Here is a 24,897-nt window from a genome sequence, read left to right on the forward strand (position 1 = left end):
CCAACAGGAATCGCAAGGACTCCTCCTTCCCCGGGGACTTTGAGAAATTTATAACCGCATAATAATTGCGAGTACGCGCTCATTTTTAATCGATAATAGTGCGAGTTCGTAAAATTAAAATTCCAATGAATTGTTCCTTAACGAGCCGGCTTTTCTTTTTTTATTTTTTCGCAAAAATTCCGCGGATTGATATTGTTCCGATTTTCCTTAATTGGCAGCCGATACATCGCGCGAGGCGAATGGACCTCGCGTGTCGCAATTATCGCTGCAATTTGCCGGCGGGCAGATTGATTTCCGCCGATGCCGATGACGGTTCAATCGATATTTTGCCGATAGCCTTTGTAGCCGACTATACATAAATTGTTTTCATAGGAGAGCGGTTTTTACATTAACCGCCCATTCATTTTAGTTGTAATTTATTAACGAACGTATCTGCGAGTAACAAGGAAATCGCGAAAGTATCTTTATTCTCGTTCGCAGCAAGTCAATTAAATAAGAAATCCCTGAGAGATTCATTGATCTTCTTTTCTAAATTATTTTAAATTATTGTATTAATTACTTCTTTTTTATTTTAATTTTAATATTAAACATTATTTTAATATTACTTCTTTTTTTATTTTATTTTTAATTTTAATTTTAAATAAATTGTTTTAATTTTAAATTTAAACACATTATTTTTATTTTAAATTATGTGAATTTAATTTCTTTCGATTTTAATTTTCATTTTTGAAATTAACGAGACAACGTTGTCGGAAATATTTATAAGTTCGAGAAAACACTGTCGTGTGTGAGAGGAAATTTATATGACACGAGGCCACGTGGAAGCTTTGAAAAAAATAATGGGAGGGAAGGGGAGAGAGAAAGAAGACAAGGTCGAGTCGAGATCGCATGTTTAAACAAACTTTGTTTAATTAACTAATGAGCCTCGCCCACCGTCACGTGACTTGGCTCTTGTTCGACAGATGCGGCCCTCGTTGCGTGTCGAGCTTTGTCGGGATACACGTGGATGCGCCGGAATGGGAAATCGCCGGTTAAACATGACGGAGAGAGAATCGTGGTAATTGAACCATTTGCATATTTACCTCTCGGCCATTGCCTTATATTACGTACTCTCTGTAAATGAGTATTAATAAATAACAATTTTTTTATCATTTATATTTCGTTAACGCACAAGCTTCTTGCGCGTCAACTAATTTTCGCCCATTACTTTATGTAACTTTACATTAATTTATATTAACACAAACTGTAAACATAAATTTATTTTATTTAAATGTTAATAAAATCAAAAATTAAATAATCTAATAAATTAAATAATCAAAATGAGAATAATAAATATCTATGCGTGAAAAAAATGGAATAAAATTGTGAAAGTCGATGGGCAGTTATAGCTGAATTGAAATGATAAATAGCCTCGGGACGGTGAAACAACAAATTGTGACGAGAGCGTGTCGAATCGCCAACGGGGGAAGAATGTAATTGGGTTAAACGCCAAATAATAATCTTCAAACCCCTGCCGCGCAGCAGTTGAAGTTACACAGTTGCATTATAACCGCGTTGCACTCATTAGCTGCACTGCACCGCTATGCAACTGCGAACCGTATAATGCCGGTCTGTCGCAATAGCCGTCTGATCTACCGTAGGTAATTTTCACAATTCCGCCTTGATATTTTCTCAATTAAAAAAAAAAAGAACGTTAAAAGTGAACAGAAACCTGGAACACAGTTTCGCTCTTTGTACTTCCTGCGATTATTAAATGAAGCGATTTCATCTCAAATTAAAAATTATTCCACGTTGTTTAAGTTTCTCTCACGCACGAAAGATTTTTTTTTACGTATTTGAGTATTTCTTCTTATGGAGAAAAATAATTTTGCATATTTATATTTAATACTTTTTTTTATACATTTTTATATAATTATATTTTTATATTATATATGTAAAAATATATTAAAAATATGTATTATATTTACACATTGAAACACATTTATAATATTCTCTACAAAATATAAAATTGCTTCAAAGTCTCTTAAGAAATAAGTCTCCATCGCGATAAATTACAATGTCGTCTTGGCGCCTCCTCAATATCTCTTTCAATTTTCGAGCGACTTGGCGTCCTTGGATTAGGAGAAACAATTTCTCAGAGAGAGAATATATTAGAGCGCTGAAAGAGGAAGAGACTGGCGGTTATTCTCCCTTGAAGACGGCGAACACGGTAGAGAAACTGCCGAAAACGAGAGTAGATTCAAGGAGGAATCAACAAGCGACAATCCGAGCTAAGGCGAGCCTCGAATGAGAATATTAGCGTAGACGTCGAATTGGAGAATTTCGCGGAAATTTCGCGATGATGTTCGCAAATCCCGAGAAAATAGACGGCGTCGGCGGCCATTTTGTCGCGCGCTTTAATAAAATTTCGACGAGCGTGATATATCATTGAATTAGATGACACGAAAGAAGTTTCTTTTTCTGCGGAAGAAGCCCCGATGCATCACTCTAATTTAAAAAAAGAAAACAACTGTCAAGTTTTGGAATTATGAGAGGAAATACTGCGATTTTGTTTTAATTTTTTAAAATTTTCAAAAAATTTTTTGATATCTGAAAACTAATAATTTTTAAATATTTAAATAATAATTTTTTGTATTTTATTTTAATGTTTTTCTTGTCAAACAATTTACATTAAAATTAAGGTTTATTTACTTTGACGTTTCGATATTTTCGATCCAATGAAGAAACGTCACTCTAAACATCTTTCAACAAAAATAGCGAGAGAAGTAGCGCGGTGAAGTCATCCGAGCATCGCACAAAGGAAACGAGAAGGAAAAGGAACGAAACGAGGAGGGAAGACGAGAAGTCTCGGTGAATATTCAGTGAGTTGTGCGAGGAAGCGAATGATGCGGGGGTGGCTTAAAGAGAGAAGACATTAAACGGTGACATTAGTAGAAATGTCAGACGAGACAATGACATTCTCCTGCTCGTTCGTAATCGCTATGATGATATATCTCACGAATTTACTTATTATTTAATCATATTTTTTTATATAAACTTTGAGATGCTTTATTTATTTTGAGCTAAGATTATAATGTCACAATATTAATTTAAAAGTTACTCTAATAGAATCTGTTTATTTAATTAATTAATGAATCAATCGATTATATTTATATGATAAGGCGATTTATATTTTTTTTCGATATTGCTAAATAAATAATATATAAAGAATTCCACGGAAAATTTAAAGATTGATCTCATCAACTGCCTCTATAGTCGCACACACATATAAATACACACACACACACACACACACGTATCGCGTTCATTCGACGAGAATTATCATCGCGATGTCTTGCGCTCGAGCGAATGGAAACGACGAATGGTTCGAAGGTCTGATATGATTTATGGGCGAGCAAAAAGGATTGATGCGTTCGTCGACATTGATCCCGTTAACGGACACGCTCGTTTCTATCCTGGATTCTTGAAAATTGGCAGGAGCCGTCAAAATGGCATCCGATCGCGCAAGATGCATGTAACACAAGATTAAGAAAAGAAAGAAAGAAAAAAATTGCAAGAAATTACATTCTCGAAAAACAAGATTCGATTAAAATTCGTTGCTATTAATGAGAATTTCGTGGGATGATGCATTAATATCTAAAATAAAAATAAAAATAAAATAAACAAAATAAAAATAAAAATAATATAAACAAAATAATAATATAAATAAAAATAAAAATAAAAATAATGAAAACTTATATAATATATACGGACAGAAGAAATAAATATAGAACGGAAATATATATTTCCACGACGGGGATAAGAAACTCTAATAAATTATTTAATAAACTCGCTCAACCAACTTCGTCTGCTTCGAAAATCATCAGAGAGGCCATTATTGCATTATCTTTACATAATTCAGAATGACCGTCTCGTTCTGGAGATTTCGCTCTCTTTTTTTTTCCATCGGCGATGCACTCCGCCGAGTTCGCGGCTATTGATGATGAAGACTCATAAATAAATTAATATTCCGCTCGGCACGCGGCGCATAATTTACTCTTAGCGCACGTTTAACGAATAATTAAGCTTCTCTCCGCGCGAATAAATTATCATCGCAAGAATGCGCGGGAATATTATCAATTTTTCGATTAATTGGAGGGCAAATTGAATCTTGCGAAAGATTAAAAAACGGCAAGCGGAGATAGAGAGGGCGCAATTTTGATAAGTCGTAAATTGAATTTTCAGAAGCGAGCGTTAAAAGTGCGAGTTAACGGGTAGCGGTTAACATATACAGCGGTCGCGAAGTGCGCAATAGCTTCATACGCTGGTCGTTCGAGAGAGGAAACGCTGAAACGAGCGCGTTTCCGACATAGCGAGCAATAAAACCACGAGCGGCGTTTAAAACCAACGAAAAGGAACCGTGAATGGCCGCGATGCATTAAACATTTTCACTCAATCGACGAGCCTCGCTCCAGCGTAAAATGCCTTATCGATATTTAAATTACCTCACATAACTCGAAAATGTGGATTGACTCGATTGCCCCGATATACACATTTCTATTCTAGTTTAATTATCGTTACGACTGGTTTAATTATCGTTCTCCTGTAATTATCGCGTCACGCGATAAAAACGCTCTCGTGCCGATTATATGTATGTACTACATGTCTTTGCGATGTATCTTTAACGTTAAAAATTTCACGTTGCAATTAAGTGCGATTTAATATAGTTAACGAATCACGACCGGTTCATTTTCATTGCTAGAGCCTCACTTCCGGGGTGTCTACTTGAAGCTTATAAAAAATTCCCGACTTTCCAGGCATTTTTAAAAAATAAAAATATAATGAAAAGATATTTAGAATATTTAAAAACAATTTTTTTAAATAAGTTTTTTTATTGTACGTGTGCTTTTCACTTATACGAAGGAAAAACACAGAGCTACTCAAGTTTCTAGATTTGTAAATGCATTAAAAAAATTAAATAGCTTTCGCAAAATAAATATTTTTTATTTGTATATTTTTTATCATCAAAAATTAAAATAAAAAATATATATGTATTACATACTTAATATTGTATATTTTTTATATTAATAATTTAAAATTATTTGTTAAGACACTGAATATATAAAATATATTTTAAACACATAACATTTTAAAATTTAAAATACATAATAATTTAAAATTAAAATATATGACATATTTTAAACACATTTTCCACAACTTGCCTAATTGACAGATTATCGACTGCTTACGATAAAAGAGCAAAATTATCAGAGGGAATTTAAAAAAAAAATTTCTGACCACTAGTGTTCGCTTGTCAATTGAAAACTTCCATTTTAAGCCTCCTAATTCATCGCAATCACATTACGATCGATCAAGAGCGGAGCCCAACGTTACGATTTCGCGTCTTTTACGATCGTCTGGACGCCGCTTAAGTGCATGTGCACGTGTCTTCGAATGCTATTGTAATATAGTGTTTTACGAGCGTTTTATAGCGTGACTTGGGATAGATTCGCCGTGATTTAAAGAATGGCACTCGACGACGGGAGAGGATATTGCCGTCTACAGCCGGTGTTGTTTCGCCCGTCTACGGAATGCACGGCCTGCAATATCGGTTTAATGACGGCAGATTGAAGTTCGAACAATGTCCCTGATCTTGTGAAAGCGAGGGAAACTAAAGAACGGCGACCGAAATTTGTTGCACGTCTCTATCTCTGTCAAGATTCATTATATATTATATTTTGAGATTGGATCTCTTCCGATGGAACTTTTTTCATCTTTATTCAAGTACACGCATTGCGTGAAATCAGTGTTTCCTCTAACAAATTTATTGTATAAAGTAGCATATATTCGCGCATTTATTATTCGTATAATCGCGAGAATTTAAGATTCAATTATTTTTAAAGAGAAATTAAAAACACGCAAAGTGTTGCGTGATATGAAATTATAAATATATAGATTTAAAAACATAATACACACTGAATCTATAATATTGAAACTTTCTAAGCATATTCCAATCTTTTGTAGGAATTTTAAATCATAGATAGATTATATCAGATTAATAGAAAATCTCTATAAATATATGTACCTTTCATTTTCAAGAATACATTAATATAATTACACATTTTTATTATATGTATTTATCGTTATATTATTAAATATTATTAAATTATACAGAAAAAATAAATAAATAATTAAAAATTATTATATTTAATTATAATAATTATATTAATATTATAATAATTATAATAATTATTATTAATATATAATATGTCCTTTTGCAAAATATAAATAGTTATTTTAGTACATTATTATCAAATTATTATAAAGATTATAAAATTATAAAATTATATCAGATAGACAATCTCTATAAATATATATGTACCTTTTACTTTCTCAAGACTATATTAATACAATTACACATTTTGTATTATATGTATTTATTATTATATATCATTGTATTATGGAATAATTATATATTAGAAAAAAATAAATAAATCATTAGAAATTATTATTAGTAAATTATTATCGAATTATATATGATGTATGTATCATATAAATAATCATAGGGTTTGTTTTGTGCATAATTTAAATCGGAATTTTCGGAATCGAATTGTGGGCGTTCGTCATCACCTTATCTGAGGAATGTCAGAAGAACGAAGGCTGTGAAAATAGGAAAGATGTAATCTTTGCGCGGATTGAAACGACGCCCGTCTGGCGTGTTATTTTAATGCAAGAAATGATCGATTAAGTATTCCACGCATGGCAAATAGGACGCCATAATTGAACGCACGTCTCGCGATTTTTCACGCGTCGCGAAACCCGAGCATCACGCCCTGAAAATACCATAACGAGAGAGAATTCCGACGAGGAGAGATTCGTCTCAAGAGTGCTCGCGTCCTGCGATTCTTGCGCCAATAAGGACTTGAAAAGCTGAAAGTTGCCTTTATTTGCGTAAAAAAAATCATACCTTTCGGCAAACATGTCTTGCCAAAAATTTTCGGAAATAATTTTTTGGTGTAAAATCGTGTAAATTCCCACTTTGTTAAAATATTGAAGATGAAGATGTATTTTTGGGATGTACATTCCCACTAAAGTGTAAATAAATTTATCACAAATATATTTATATTATTTGTTTTTTAAATATTTTAAATTTTAATATTTAAATCTTAATAATATTTAAATATTTAATATTAAATATAAAAATATTTAAAAATATTAAATGTAAAAATATTTAATAATATTTTAATATTTAAATTTTAATAATATTTAAATTTCTTTTTCAAATAGGGTGAAAGTGTACTATAGTTCACAGATTTGGAAATGTAACGGATGAGTAAATCTTTGAGTATCGAATCTCTGCTGTATGATACTGAGAGGAGATCGCTCGCGTGTCTTGCTCAGGGGTTCGGATCATGGTTCCCAGATGAATCATTAAGTGCTGGAGAGGCAAAAATAACATAATCCCACCCCTGCGATGCAGAATCCGCCGCTTTGTACACATATATAAAACTTTCGATCTTTGCGAATGCACGATATATCACCGTATCGATTGTCCGCCCTCGAGTTCTGTACAACGAATGAGTCGAGAGCAGCAACGACGGAGAGAAGAAGAGAAGAGATAGAGATCGCACGCACGTCCTTTCGAGAATCTCCCGGCGTTTCTCCGCTTCTCTTATAATCGCATTTCGCGCAGTTATATTCGCGCGTGGGCGAAAGCGAGGGTGAGAAGCATGAGAACAGAAACCGAAAGGCGGAGAGTCGTGACGTGTATAATAAACAGGAGTGATGATTGTGAGATTATTTTCTACAAGGTATAAAATAAGTATAAAAAAAATTGTTTAAAATAAACCAAATATCTCTATAAAATTAAATTAATCCCAGCAAACACCAAGTAACATTTATATAATTTCCCGCTCAATAATATAACTGTTACATGTTATATAACAGTTACATAACAGTTACATAACAGTTATATAACATGTTATATAACATATAACAGTTATGTTGTTGAGTGGGAAATTATATAAATGTTACTTGGTGTTTGTTGGGATAATACTGATCAAAATAAAATTATGTTAAAATTATATTACAAAAAAATTCGGCTTGTGTGTGAAAGTATTTTTCGGATAGTCTCGTTGTGGAAAATATGTGTGTCAAAGGAGGAGATATCGAAGAAACCAAAACGACGTTATCGAGACGAGCAGGCGGCCGCTTATAAATTCGAGGGGAAAAATGGCCGAAATAAATTTTTACGACGGGACGATTTGTATCATCCGATGTCTCGTTAGTCTCCTCGCTCAGGAGGCTCCTGATAAAATTCACGCACCGCGGGGGCCCGCGTTACGTTCTCTTCGCGAGGAGAAAGCGTACGAAACTCGGTTTCGCGCGGATATCCAGGACTCGCCCTGGACTCGTGACGCTGATCGATCGAGAGCCACCGTCATCTCCATCATTTACTCGAGCGGGGAAAATGGAGCGTAGAGAAAAAAGCGGCGAGAGAATGACTCGAGTGGTCAGCGTCACGTCGTTCAAAAGTCGAGGCTCGGGGAAAAAAAGCGCCTTTTCCGGAAGCCCGGGGTGATCGATAAACCTCAATGCGAGCTTACCTTCGAGATTCGCCATCGAGAACCTGTAGCTGTCGATCCTCGGCGTGTTGATGTCCGAGTTAAAGGGCCTGAGGGTCGCCGAGCTTACGTTGTCGAGACCCTGCAACAGGAAGGATAGCAAACATATTAGCTTCAACCGAGCTGCAACCGATAAACTTCAATCTGCCCTAGTACGTTAAGCGAGGGTGGAGGGCAACGACCTGCTATGATTATCTCTAGTTCCTCGAGCGAGAAGTGTCAAAGTTTTTGTTTACATTCGAATCTAATGACATAACGCGTTAATACATTTAACAACTTATTTATTACATTTAATTATTTATTTAATTAATTTAATTTATTTAATTAATTTAATTATTTATTTTAATTTAATTATTTATTTTTATATTTATTTTAATTTAATTTAATTATTTATTTTCATATTTATTTTAATTTAATTTAATTTATTATATTTAATAAATACAATCAATTTACAAAGCAGATATTAACACTAAAAATATCATCAGTTCTTTTTAAATACGCAAGATAAGAATGATAAAAATATCTTCGATACGTAAACTTCAATGCTACTTTTTTCTGCTTTGCACTTTGCTCCAATGAAGCGGAGAGACGCCAGGTATATTTTCCGAATATCTGAATCAGCTGAAAAATGTGATATCGTACTGGGGGAAAAAAATGCAGTATTCAAGGTGAATCCGCGTGAAAAGCAAAGCAGACATTTCTTCGACCTCATCGCCTCGAGAGTTCAAGTCGATCCGTAATCCGTTCGAGAGATCCCTTCGCGTTTCGTTCTCGCTGCGAATGTGATTTGTACAAAGCCGTCGGATTCGCTCACCCAATTTCCGCCGAATAATTCCTGATAACGGTGGGTTATGTAAGGGACAGAAATGGATTTTATACGATGGTTGCTTCTGAGGGGATCATCGGATTCCATAAAGGACTTTTCTAAAATTTCATCTATGTTTCTCAGTCGATTTTTCTGAAAAGATAATGCGTCAAATAGAATCAAATTTCCCCCCTCGTCTTCTCTGTCTTTATTTTAATTAATTGACTGAAAACTCCTCAGTGATTGAATTAATTTATTAAACGACAGGAAGGTGTTTAATTCTTGCAAGATATTAAAAGGTAATTTTTTAATACCATCGTGAATGTTATACACTGTTTACTTTTCAAATAACCTGGATTATACATAGCGGTATATCTGAAATAATAATGTTGACTCGCGATTCATTTTTCATCCGGCTCGTGTAAACGAGATCTTTCGATGTAAAAAATATTGGTGATATGTTCCGGTTTTCACTAGACTGGCTTATCAGAAGATTAATCGAGAGAGAAAAGAGAGACGCGATACTATCTACTTGGAAATTAATCCCCGTCGATCGTGATAATTAATCTTCGGAGTAATTAATGCATTTGCGTTATTCTTTTTTTTTAGAAACCGGAATTAGCCAATATCTCCCGTAGTCGTGGCAATTTTAAGGTTTCGTCAAAGAAAAAAAAATTTATATCGACAAATCTGATTCGGATACTTCGTATTTTTAATAAAAAGTGAATGTTGAGGAAAAAAATGCTCGACATACACTTCTACTCGTCTTCTGACTTTTATTAGAGGTGAAAATTTTATTTTTAACAGTTATTTCCGCGCGAGATAAAAATAAAGTAGCCTTTATGTTATCAGCGAGTCGGCGACACGTAGTTGATTAGCCTGCCTTTCAACGTTCTGCGCGTTGAAATCGTGCCAGCGACGACGAGGTTTGCCGCTTCTGAGGATAATAACGCGCCTTCTATAATCGCGCCTTTATGCGGACTAACCTGGTCGGCATGCATCGATAACCCTAATGAAGTGAACGACCTGGACTGGTTATATTGACTATACTGGGTCACTTAGGTTTAACGCGCGAACTGGCCAGCTCGACTACAATGTAAATAGACCTTAGTGTCAAACGGAAACCCGCCATGTATAGATTGTTTTATAGAAAAAAAATTATAAACAGCGAGAAGATACATAGGGTGTTTCTAGATAAGTGTGATAAATTTTAGGAGCTGATGCTTTGTCGAAAATGAAAGGGGGTTTTTCATATAAACATATCTCCTATGTCCCTCTCTTTAGGAAAGAATTTTTCTCCTTTATTTTAATTAATTTAATTATTTATTTTAATTTAATTATTTATTTTATTTTAATTTAATTCTTTATTTTCATATTTATTTTCATTTAATTTATTATATTTAACAAATATAATAAATTTACAAAACAGATATTAACACTAAAAATATCATCAATCTAATGTAAGGTGAATTTTTTTTTCTAAATTTTTTATTTTTTAAAAATTTTTTCTAAAATTTTGGACAAGTTAAAAAAATTAAATATAGATACTCAAAGATATGTATCTACTCCCGAAGTCGTATATTTTTTTAGTCGCCATGAATATTTGAAATATGGGGTGTCTGGTTTAAAACCCAAGCGCGATAGCTCTCCACGATATTATTTATATTTATACGTGTTCAATCTCAATTGCGGCTCGTAAAATCGTTGCATTTGATGTAATTCGTAAAATTGCCAGAGACACTGATTTCCCGGAAAATGTTCAACAAGCGGCAAAAGTTTAAAATATTAATTATTAATCGCGATAATTCACCACCGATATATGCATAAATTTTATAACAACTGAAATAATTATGAAAAGAAGCATTTTATATAAATTTGAAATTTATATAAATTTAAAAAATATCTAGCAATTATCAAACGGTATTTACTTTAGAAAAGCCGTATATATTTCGATAACAAGTACATAATCGGATAAATCGCGATTAATAATCGGATACTCTCTCTCTCTCGAAGATTTTTTCTCGCTGGTGAAAATTTTTCCAAATTTTCGGCGTATTTTTCTGGGAATTTCACGAATACCTCGCTGTCTCCATCGAGTCCTCTTCAATTGGGGGATTTCGGATTCTATTTGTGCGCGACTCGTTTTGTTTCGTTTCGATTCTTCGTCAAGTATCGACGATGGGAGTTCGCCTCGTGTGGGTGTGGGTGTGGTGAACGACCCGCTAACCATCATTCGGCCACAACAATTAGATCCCCACGGATAAGGCTCTTCCTGTAACGCGAAACCCGTGGACGTTACGCCCATATCTGTTTCGCATTTCATATTTACATGTCTTCCGCGTCTTTAAACCCAGGGGAAGCTCTCTCCTGGTGGATTCTAGCCAGTAAGATTGCACAGCGACTTCATTTCAACTTGTCCATCTTTTTTTTTTACTTTATCCTGCCTCCAACATAACGTTATTTCTAACTCCTTCTCTTTCTTCTAAAATGATAATATCTTCCAAAAAAGTTTCCCCGAGAAATAAAGTGTCTTACGGGGAAGATACTTCATTTAATCCGGTCCTATAGCTTTTTCTCTTTTATCTTGATGAGATATTTTATTTATGTACCCTGTAAATCAGTCTTACAATAGCGATAAATGGGAGGAGTTTTCCGATGATATTGAAAAACTTTTCTAAATAATAAAATATTTCGCAAGACGAAGAAGAATCATTTAAAAGGTGGCATCTTTAGAACATCCTTCAGATATTTTCGGATTAGTATTTCTTATACATATGCATTATACTTTAATTTATCCTACATTTATTATCCAGCAGGACGAGGCTTCCTGCATCGGTCCTCTCTTCGGAATCTTTATTATGCGGTTCGCATAATCTAATGCAAATTCCAATCTCGTGTTTAGATACTCACATCCTCCTGCGTCTTGTGGCTCTTCCACCGGAATAGCCTGTCCATCTGGCAGGTGGTGGAAGCGCGATTGCGTTATTATTCCCTCTACAATCCTCTCACTCGGCCTCAATCTCGCATGTCGTCTTCCTCGACGTCTCCGGGACGAAACTGCGAGAACGTCGCACGTGGACGGCTTTATTGACACTAGACATTGTCCGATAGTCCTCGTCTACTCTGAGCGAGCGCGATTCGCGACGTAGTTTAAGCATGTCTCAAAGATAATAGTGCTGCTGTGATAATTGAATTGTCAGGAAACTCTGGACCGATGAAAAGTTTCGAGTATTTCTTTCAAGAAGAGAAGAAAGTTCTCTCTCGATCAGGCCAAGGGATTCAAGTATCCGATTCTTCCTTAACCCTGCAATGATCCTTCAGCTGACATAAGTCTATCTGTTTGAGTGACAAGACTCCCCTTTTTTGAGTCTACGTAATAAATATATGTATAAATATCTGAAGCCAATTTTTCGATTGATTTTCCCTCGTGCCTGTCAGTCTTTATCGGTGACGTCGAGAGATTTGATCGTCGTCTTCCCTATGGTCACCCCGGGGGTCGATCGGATCCGCAGGCTGGACGAGAAATGGACGGTTGGAGACGTGCGGACGGACGCGGTATCGCGGCTGTCGTCGTGATGCGAGCACTGGATGCGGATCCGCGAGGGATTCAACGTGTAGGTCCACCGTCCCGCTCTCGCCCTCCCGATTCCCATCGCCGAGAGGACCCTCTTCTTCGTCGCCTCTCTCTCTCTCTCTTTTCGCGTGATTCCTGGCGCGCGGTGCGCCTGCGCGCCTATCGATTCCGTCGGTTCCCGCAGGAACACCGGGACCCTCCGCGCATCGTCCTTGTCGGGGGACACTTGCTCTTGGTCGGCGATCCTTCCGCGTCCGAAGATTGCGATTTTTTTCCCCCTCGATCGACTTTCAAAGAGCCCCGCTCTCGAGTAACTTTCGAGTCGCGCCGAAAGTCCCCCCAGTAGGTTCTTGAGACTTTCGAGACTGGAATAAGGCTACTTCCGCTTTGACGGGCTCTCGTTATTGAGGACAAAATCTCTGTGAACTTTTTTTGTGTCATTAGTGTAGGGAGAATAATATTTTTAGACGTCGTGAAATTTCTTAAAAATGTGTACTTTAGTTTTCTTGTACCATTTTTGGAAAAACTGTAGAGGAAACTATGGATTATTTGAGTTATATGTACGTATCTCTCTTATATATTTTTTATTTATTTTTATTTTATTTATTTTATTTTATTTATTTTTTTTAATTTAAGAAAGTATTATATATACAATAAAAATTTACTTTATTTTGCTTTAAGAAAACATTATACATAAAATGAAATTTTTTTTAAACATATAGTATTTCAATTTTAATAAAATGGATTTTACTTCTATTTAAATAAATATATTAATATTAAACGCAATTTCAAAATTCGAGTATAAAGCAATTTATTTTAACTTTTTATTTCAAAATAAGAGCTACATCTCTCCTGTTTTTATTTGTATTAATAACGAATGCTCCGCCATCCTTTGTCGACCATTTTATCCTGGCGCGTCGGCGAACAAACCGATCGTCCTATTCGCACAACCCCGATTGCGTGCATTCGCAGCCCCTGCAGCAATCGCGTAACAAGAAGGTGGAACCCCGAGTTAACCACCGACGACCCGGGGTCGAAAAGGGTGGCATGTCGAGCGAGGCAATTCGATGCACGGTCATTCAGGTGCAGCGTTGCCAACCGACGTACGATAATTATATCAGGTATGTAATTAGCGTGGCGTACATTATGCGTGCAGTATACCTTTCTTCTATAAATTCCAATTAATTCCCCTTCGTCCGTAAAAAAAGTACAATTTACATCTCTTACGCATCGATGGGTTGCCAATATCTTTATATGAAATTTAATAATTAGTTAATTAAATGTGTCATGAATATCAATTATTTATATATAATTTTTTCGAGAAGTCTCTCAGATATTAGTCAATATTAAAAAATTGTTTGTATTATATAAACAAGATTTATAAAATTTATTATAATTAAATTCATGAGAATTTGGCTTTAGCAGATTGTCGGCACTGTTGCATCGTGCGTGCACCTATATGTGTGCGTATTCGATCAACGCGGGGGTGGATGAATTCTCTCGCGTTGATTGCCAATACTGTACTTCTTCCACTCCATCGTTCGTCCCACGAATCTACGGGGCGAACCGTTTCCCCGAATTTATTGACATTTCGACGAAATAATTAACGCAATATATCTGTTAATCAAATATACTCGTCGATATATTGCAAATGACGATAAATGACGACGATAATTTTCAAAACGACTTCATATACATAATTTTTGAAAAACTCGCAAGATTCGCGATTTCGCGCATGCAGTTTCGCTGAAAATACGCAGCTGCGTATTCTGGTCTACAAATCCCAGAAACCTGGCAGAAACGAAGGATGCAAAGGGAAAAGGGTAATTATAGACTCGTTGCCGAGGCCACGACGTTCCCTACGGGGGCTCTCTCTCTCTCTCTTTCTCTCTTTCTCGCGCTCCTCGTTTTGCGAGCGACGAGAAAAACGAGTCCGATTCGAACCGAGACGCGTATCCTCTGCGAGTCTTCAACGCTAAATGTAGCTCCGATTTTTCCCGCATGTTAACATCGAAATATCTCAAGGAGAGACTTCGAAGAAGCCTTCCTTTGGATATTTGTTTTTATCGGCGAAAATAAGATTATTGTTTACAATTGAAACTTCAAAAGAAGTCTTATAATTCGGCATTCTAATTTTGAACATTTATTTATGTTAAAATATAATTATTTATTTATGTTAAAATATAATTATAAAATATAATTATTTATTTATGTTAAAATATAATTTTTTAAATTTTATTATAATTATTAATATATTGGAATGAAAATTTGTATTACATCTATATCTTTATTTATTTACGTAGTATATTATTAAACATATTTTTTTGTAACAAGTAACATCAAGTTTTATTATTTTTTATTATTTTATTTTTTATTAAATTTATTATTTTATTTAGGAAGAGTTTTAAAGTATATATTTTGAAAATATGTTAATATTATTTTATTAATACGCTTATTATATCCTAATACGTATAAATATATTTATATTAAAAATAAATATATTAATATTGATATGAAATATGTATATAATGTGTTCAACGCGCAAACATAACATATACTAAATAGCGCAATGTGAAATTAATTGTTGTCTGACAATAGTTCTGCACGTGTATAATAACTTTGTTGCAATAGCCTTTGCATGTGGTCAGTTTGAGCGATGCAGGAGACTGAATTTGTCGTTACTCGACAGAGATATTCGCGACGTCGACCGTACGTGTACGAGACACGTTTAGAGGAATAAACATACGTCGCGACGACATCGGTCTTTTGCATATCCGATACGAGGATACGAGATTCGTGTATACAGGACATCTCAAAACCAACTATCAGAATCTTCATTCAAGGATTTGTCAATAAATTCGAAATTGAAAAAAAATTCATATTTAATTCGTATTTAATCTGTATTTATTCAAGTTAATTAGCGTTCTGAAATTTAGTAAAATTGTTTTATAAAATGGGATTTCTTGAGATGGAAGAGATCGCACAATTAAAGTAAAATAACTTTTTCCAAAAAGAGGAAGAAAGGGAGACTAACAATTTAAATCTCATCTCCATCTCTTATTAAGCTTAATCCAGCGATAATTATTTTTGAGAATTAAAAGTTTCTTCTAAGGATATAGAAAAGAATAAAAATCCTTTAGAATATATCACATAATTATAACATCGTGTGAGAGAGAAAAAATATATTAATATAATTGTTTTCACAACTTTAACTTCTCGATTTTCTCAAAAGTTTGTGTAACGTGATAAATATTTTTGAAAAAAAGCTACAAGAAATTACATTAATATAATTAATTAATTTAATTAAATCAATAATATTATTTTTTTCCTTTTTTACTTTCCTTATTTTTATATAATACATTTTTTTCGATCAATTAATTTTATTTTAAATTGATTTGCCAAGTTTAAATTCCAAGACCCGACGCGACAAAGATGCGACATTTTATATACATCCTGTATGCGTTCGCGTACATGTATCAGACGTACGCACACATACATACATGTGCATCAATATTCGCCACTCGTCGGTTCTTCGCACAATGTACGATGCACTAGAGATGAGATACATGCACGTGCACCCGCGATGTCATCGCGCCTCTTCAAAGATAAGACGTTGCTTCTCAGAGTGTCATGGCCCTCTCGGAACAAGCGTGAAATCTTGGCAGTTGTCTCGCGGACAATGCCCGTATAATATATATGTAAGCGACACAATATCGTCTCTGAAATAAGCAACGGACAGGAAATGAAAACTGAAAGAGAATCTTCAAAGAACGACCGGTCATTTCCCGCAAAAGAACCTTCTTTTCGTGACGAGATTAAAAACGAACTTACACGAGTTGGTCACAAAATTCTCACAATGTCAATATAAATGACAAGTTAAATTTGTACGAACTAAAAATTGCAGTAAGGTCGAAATTTTATTATATTGCCAGATTTATTGTTTCCATTAATCTCACGAAGCGTAAAAAGGATTTTTTTCCATAATTAAATTTTTTCTTTTCCAGATAATTTTCAGATTAATTTCGAGTTGCAGCTTGGAATATATCTAAATTAAATTATATTTGCATTCCCTTATTAAGGAAGCCATGTAGCCTCCCATTAAGCAGTTGATTCGGGAATCGCGCGCATCAGACGATCCTAATCCTAATCCGCCGAGTCTAACGTCAACAAATTCGTAGGAGCCCGTGGCCCGGAAGCGGCGCTCCTTTCAACTCCGCCGCTTATCACCGTGCGATCCTTGCGAGGGAACGAGGAACATCCTGCCGTGCGGCAAATTAGATCGATCTAATCCCTAGAATCGAGTCGCCCCGATGGGCTCGACGGAGATCTAACCGCTTGTCGTTCGCTTCCCTTAGTTACGTGGGTACCAGCACAGATCCTGACGAGTCCCAATCAAAATAATTCGTTAACATCCGCATTCGTATGGCCGGCTAATTCGTTCGTGGACGACTGTGGGGCCGACAACAGAGTTGTATTATTTATTTTATTACATTTAAGTATGGCCGAGATAAATTCTTTTTCTCTCTCACCAAAAATACTGTATCTAACTGGAAGGAAAAAAAGAATCGAATCAACTGGTAGCACAGCATGTGTAAAAAATAAATAATGTATGTGAGCAAAAAAATTCTATATGTTAGAGGTATCTATATAATTTTTCCAAATAATTTTGATTTAATATTTCTACAATTTTTTAAAAATAAATATTCGAATAAGTGTCTATTTTTTTTAAACATAACGTCATAAATTTATTTCTTTTTCGATATTTTTTTTTTATAAAAATGAGCTGAATTTTCGATTATAGATAATTACAATAATTAACATAATATTTAGTTATTGAACAGGCGATGTCGTCTTTCATTATCTATTGTGATGAGATACCCGCAGTATCTCATTTTATTTATTGTTGTGCCACTCGATATCTCAATAATAAGGGTCTATGAATCTTTTATAAAAAGGCTCACTAACGACCGGAAGTTGCTAGTTGTGATTAGATATGTGCTTAAAATTGGAGGAAGAAATATAATAATTTATAGTCATTAATTACAAGCATATTGTGAGTTATTAAATAGGAATTTATCATATTGCTCATCATCTAATATTAAGAATGCAACAAATAACTCCTAAAATATATTGACGCGTATTATTTCAAAATTCATAAGCATTGATTGATATATAATAATCTAATTAATTAATTTATTTATTACTTAAAGCAGATGGAGGTATTTTATGTTCATGACATGATTCTTGGATTATAAAAATTTCCAAAAAATAATAATAATGGTTATAAAAAATAATTATTTTAATTTAATATTTTTTAAAACAAAATTTCTTTAGAATTTATTAAATAATATAATTAATTTTTTAATTAATTTTATATTATATTTTATATTAGAAAAACGTTATATTTTTACATATATAATATAATTATACAACTATATTACATGAAAGAGATACTTTGCTTTTCTCACGACTAGCGTGTATCTCACTGTGCAAAAAAATGGCGGGTCTCCAAGTTATTCGATCAATCCGACGATAACCCAGAGAAATTCGAGTATACTGGCCGATTCGTGCCTTATCTTTCCGCTTCGGTCGCAGCTTCGGTCATCCCATCTCGAGTTTGCCGGCTATTCATTCTGATAAATCGGTGTTTGAAGAACCGCGGAAAACGCGTAGCTTTGGTTTCTGATATTATTTTGTGGAAGTCGTAAAGAGATAAAACGAAGCACAATTTACACACTTGCAAGAAGTAGATTTGCAAGATTCACGTCAGTATATCGTGAGAATAGAAATTTGCAAATTCAAGAACTCCCTTATTTCATATCGATAAAAAATAATCTTATCGCGAAATTATCGTGCTATTTTTAAGAATTTAAAAATAAAAAATTAATAATAAAAAATACGCCCTCTAAATAATTTACCGAATAAATATGATATTTTACGAAATTAATTAAAGCAGTGAATTAATAATCTGATCGTGTATCAACTGCATAAAAAATTGCATTTAATTCTCCTAACTAGAATTTCCGTAAAAGATGCTTGTCCCATTATGTATAATTTCCGCGACAGCGAATATCTGTCCAGATCTCGCTTTACGACAGATACACATAATAATCACACAACACGCTTTGATACAGAAATTTAATTTCAACGTAAAGCGTAGTTACTTTCGGCAGAGTGTAATCTTGGCCAAATAACCGTTAGTCTTAATAAGGCTAATGGACACGCAAATCCACCCGCTCCATTCAGAGCGAGATAAAAAATCAGGGATGTTACTACGTTATTAAAAGAGGCCGGGAAGCCGCGTTTTGATCCTGAAATATTTATGGCGAGAAGATATATGTAATTACTAATCTCGTACTTGTGTGCTAAAAATAAATCCGCCCTTTTTCGATTTATATAAAATTATATAAAATATTATATAAATTATTTATATAAAATTATATATTATTTAAATATAAAAATATATATTATTTATATAAAATTTAGTTTTTGCTTATTGAAATATTTAAATTGTTAGATTTTAATCTATTTTTTACTTATTTAAATTTAACTCATCAGCTGATAACTGTGTATTCATATAAAATTTTTTTAATAGTTTATTTAAAAACAAAATACTAAAAAGTAAAATTTAAATATTACTTAAAAATTAAAAATAAAACTAAATATATTGTTAGGTTTTAATTTATTTTTTGATTTAAATTTAATACATCAGCTGATAATCGTAAGAGATGCGACTGAAAAATATATCTCGAGGATCCTTATAATATTGTTAATGTTTCAATCATTTGCAAAAATGTTTATTCTTCAAAGCTCAAATAAATTCATTAGATTCTCGTTCGATTGCCTCCTGATATCTCCTCGTCTAATTTTTATCGACCATTCATTCCCCTTGTGAGATATATAATTGCAATTAGCGATATAAAATATATAATAGAGATATAAAATCGAGGTATATAATATTCTTTTCCGAGGAGTAACGAGATAATTCACAATCAGCGGCGTGTTATTACGCCGCTTCGCCGATAAAAAGTCGGCTTCGCAGTCGTCTCGTTATGGAACGGCGTGATAAAGGGCCCGGTTGTCCCTTGAACCGGCAAACACCCGTTCCCTGCGCACCCTACGATTAACAAGCCGAGCGTTAAGATTGGCTTCGTTCGAAAGCTTTTGCGACCAGCGCCGTTTCTCGCCCGTCGAAAGAAAAAGTGCAGGCGGTTATCTAACGAGTCGCATTTTTTCCTCCCATGAAAATGAGGAAAATATCATCGGACGAAGCGCCGTTATATATGCCTCGCGGCTTCGACGTAACAATGGGCGAACAGGATGTCCATTATCTACGATTTTATCACGGCCGTTAGCCTGACGTAATAAAAATGTTGGCGAGTCATCGCCATATCTCGCGAGCGCGAATAAAATAAATATTGAATGTTTTATTTATTTGTTAGAGTGTAAATTGTTAGATAATATTTGTACAAAGGAAGAGTAATAACGGAGCCGGGAAAAGGTAGATAATATTGACGAAAAAATGTACCATTAAACAGAAAATACAATTAAATATATAATAGAAAGGTAAAAGATTGATGATTAATTTAAATATATAATTTAATTTATTTAATTTAAATATATGCTCTCTTTCTCGTTTGTCTCTCTTCTCTTCTTAAGTATAAATTTTAGATGAATATGTGCAAACAGTTATAAACTTTAGACACTGAATAGCCCATGAAATAAATTGAATAATTGATTCTTCGAAAAATTATAAAAATTAAATTATTAAAAATTATATTATTAAGAAGTAATAAATAAGATAATTATAATTAAAAATTACATATGATATTAGATTAAAAGAATGTTCGAAAAATAATCATCATGTTGAACAAAAAATATAATGAAGATATTTTAAAGGTTTATTAGTAAAATACAATAAAAACTATGAAATACCTATATTGATCTTTAACAAATAAAACGTTCAATATTTATGTATTTTTTGCAATATTGCAGTTTGTATGAAAAAGCTGAATCTACAGTCATGTTTGCATAATCAACAATGTATAACGGTATTAAATATATTTAGTTTCATGATATTCACATAGAAGCTTTATCGCTTATTAGAATTCAATATTAAAAAGTCAGTATTAATATTAATATCGTTATTTATTATAATTCAGTATCAATATTCGCGCACAAGTAATTTATGTATATCCAAAATGTTGATATTAAATCGATATTAAATTATTGTACATACATGCATTACAACGCGTGACATTTTTCATGCTTTTTTATGCATTTCCTTTGGAAAATGCAAGCTCGTAATTAAATATTACTGATTTAATTCTGAGAGAGTTGCGTTCTACAATTTTTGTAAACGTCAAACTGTTCTTTAAAAGAACGTGTTTGTTTAATTTTTTTATTGCTCTATTTTTATCCTGCGTAAAAACAAAGTAACATTGAATAATAACTTCGCAATAAAAAAACCAGCACGTTTCAATTAGCGTAAAACATTCATTAAGAGAGTTTATGTTTCACAGAAAAGAGACTTTTTTTTATTTTTCTATAATTAGTCGCATCTCCCTGTCCTCTATTAAAATAGAATAATATTTTCGCAATGAAAGGATGTTTTAATTAATGCGAGACATTCTTTAGAAGCATTATTTATTTTATAGAAAAATATTTTTTTTTATTATATCGTTGAACTTTGCCTTGTAATATTTTTTAAATGATATTGAGCATAATAACTTGACGATTAAAAATAGCGTTTCAAGTTATAGAGTCGTTAGCCTTAGAGGGGTGTGGATTTATGCTGGTCATTTAATTACCGGTGACCTAGTAACTAAGAAGCCAAGTTTTCTCGAAGGGAAAACGAGTCGAAGACTTATAAAAAATTCCCAACAAGTGATACCGATAGTACCGCGCTAATTAAAGTCGTTAATTATTTTATAAACCCCGCCAACTAATTAATGTCCCCTCTTCCATCCCGCTTCTCTCGATTATTTTTCCCAGTGTTTCCCGTTTTAAATTGACGATATGAGCTCGTGCAAGCTGGCGATTTCGCGATTCGCTGAAATAAATTCATATTTCACTAGGACATTCCTTGTAACTTCAACGTGTGAGGTTTCGCGGAGTCGAAGGAGATTCCCTACCGCTCGCGATCTTGATCGTCGTGAAGCTAAAAAATTTAGATGCAATTTCATTGTGTTTCTACGAAAGGTCAACAGGGACGAATTGGTTTCCGCGGCTCTTCTCGCGACTGCCTTCGACAATTGGACGATATTGGATCGTTGAATTGACTCGTTTTCGCGGAAGTGGCTATTTCGCTCGCTCATATCGTAGATGCTTCAATTCTCTCGCGTAATTTAGCGTCGAGCAAATCGTCTTCCACGATCTCTTCCGGACCGCCAGCGACGATGATCCCGATGGATAGGTTCTCGTACTCTCGAAACGTCATTCCTTCCTTTCAGAAGCGTACAACACATACATAAACTAAGATCCTTGCATAAAAGTTTCAATCTATGTTTCAGTTGAACGTACCTGCTGGAAAAAGGAACTTTTGCCTCCTTATTTTAGCAAGGAGCCAATTTCTTACGTTATTTTCTCGTTGAAAATGTTGATTACTCGATCGGATAATTTTTTTTTTATTTTTTTTTACAAATTTCGCGAAAATCGTCGCTTAGATTGTGGGTAGATGATATATTATAAAACGAATATCTTCAGAACGTCTTGTACGTCGAAGACTTCCGGAAAAAAATAAATCGACTTCTTCCTGTGCCTTCGCAATCTGATGGCTCCCCCTCGCTACAGCTGCAGTTGCAACGTACTTCCGTTCGTCAGGCACGTCCCATCGCGTATCCACGCATCCCAATCGTTAGTCCCCGACGTCGGTTTAAATATAACCTACTCTTTCTCTATAGTTACCTTAGGAAGAACTCGACGCGATATATGTGACACGATGACGTTACATGACAGCTCACGATTTCAACAATAAGAGCCTTAAAAATTATGACAGAGAAAATCTTGTTATTGCATATCGATTAATTATAAAATATAATAAAATGGCCAATTATAATAATCGTCAATTGTATAATTGTCAACAATAATAATCGCGTGAAATTCTGTGATATTTCAGGTGGAAACATAAATTTGTATAAATACATTTATATATAATATTATTGATCTCATTTATAATTACTAATCATAAGTAAATTAATATTAATAAAGGAGTTTATATAATTATTATTTATTAAAAAGTGAGACAGATTAATTTATAATTTTCGATTAATTTATACATAACTGAATATAGAAGAATAATTAGCTTATTAATTTTTGCTACCTTTAAGGCGTATTGATTTTTTTCACCGTTAAATTGTTTCTGCATATAATACGTGCGTCGATATGAAAAACGGCAGCTGCTGTATATATTATATAGAAATAGAAGCGGTTATATATATATATAATCTATTCCGAAAATACGAGGAACATATTGAACGTATCCCTTAAAAACCGGGAGCCGGAACGAAAGGCGGAAGCGAAAATATTGACAGGCTGATCTCGAATTAGGATCACCGACACCGGATATATATGTGTGTGTCACGTGTCGTTTGTCATGCAAAAAAAAAAGATCTCTACCTACAGGCGTTTAGATCAACGTCACGAGAATATCCGGCAGGATGGATCACGAAAAAAAAAAAAAATGAGAAGCAGTATTGTTTTTTTATTTCATTAAGGACAACATTTTTCATTTTTCCATATCGAGACTGTTATTTTTCCATCCATCCCATCAAAATATCTTCTCTCATTATTGTAAACGAGAATTATTTTTCATTGAATATGGCGAAAAAATATCTTTTTTTTTTTGAGGAAAATATGTATAATATTTTGAAGTAATAATAGAAGTTGCAGTTTAAGATCCTCGCTCTTTGTTCTTAAATTTGAAGTGGTCCCGCCGACACGCGTGTAATACGTAAAAATTACCGAGTCTTACGTGTCGATCGAGGAGAACCGTATCCCGCGAAGAAAGAGAGATCAAAGTCGCCGATTATAAATAGACCAGAGAGCGGGAAGAGACCGGGAGGGAGCAACGCCGACTTCTATTTCTATTTTAGTCGACCATAGGTTGGTCACCTCGTGCCACCCACCGGCCCTGACCGTCAAAGAAAACGCATTTGTCGTCTTGCATTTTCATAGAGAGAGAGAAAGAGACAAGAAATGGGCGAGAGAGAGAGAAGGGAAGAGAAAGATGGCGCGTTTTTACGAAAAAATATAAAGAATAGAATAAACTACTTATGTATGATTCTGATAATGGTCTCTTTATCAAAAAATACGCAATAAAACATAAAGTGCATCCGGTAGTTCCGGGTCACCCGAGATAGAGAGAGACTGATGGAATTATTCATTCGACTAAAGTGCAACCGTCCGCAATAACGTTAACTATGTAAACATGTAAACATGATAAATAGAAGATAAAAAAAGCGATAAAAAATTATACACGAATAAAATGCAGAATTACAGTCGTAAAAATTTAAATACAAAGAATATATATGAATATTCATACATGAGAAATTTATTGTTCCTGTTGGAACACAACCTTTTTTTTATTCGCGTGCGCGACTGCAGTTGATTCGTGCAAATATCGAATCTCTCGAGATCGATCGAGATCGAGAAAACAATATATACATATTTATTTAATAATTACTTAAAAAATATTTAAAAATTATTTAACGATATTAAAAATGATTTAAATTTGTTTAGATTATTTAAAAAATATTTAAAAAATATTTAAAAATTATTTAATAATATTAAAAATGATTTGAAAATGTTTAGATTACTGAAAAAATATTTTAAAAATATTTAAAAATTATTTAATGATATTAAAAATGACTTAAAAATGTTTAGATTACTTAAAAAATATTTTAAAAATATTTAAA

The 24,897-nt window shown here is 33.7% G+C and overlaps 1 protein-coding gene across 7 annotated transcripts in view; it reads right to left on the bottom strand.

Moving 5' to 3' along the window:
* LOC145974711 (uncharacterized) overlaps positions 1–24,897 on the bottom strand; it is a 145,586-nt gene that overhangs the window by 19,283 nt on the left and 101,406 nt on the right. For 6 of the 7 annotated variants that reach the window (XM_083104720.1, XM_083104719.1, XM_083104724.1 and 3 more), the window contains one exon: positions 8,586–8,685. In XM_083104720.1, the coding sequence (XP_082960846.1) occupies positions 8,586–8,685 (100 nt within the window). Of the gene's footprint in view, positions 1–8,585; positions 8,686–12,318; positions 13,505–24,897 lie in introns of those variants that run through there. The other variant, XM_083104726.1, reaches the window with a different exon arrangement.

Source organism: Camponotus vicinus, unplaced genomic scaffold (genome assembly GCF_025532165.1).
Source record: "Camponotus vicinus isolate PSW18456_S1 unplaced genomic scaffold, iyCamVici1.0 SCAF_7, whole genome shotgun sequence".
NCBI classification, from domain to species: Eukaryota; Metazoa; Arthropoda; class Insecta; order Hymenoptera; family Formicidae; genus Camponotus; species Camponotus vicinus.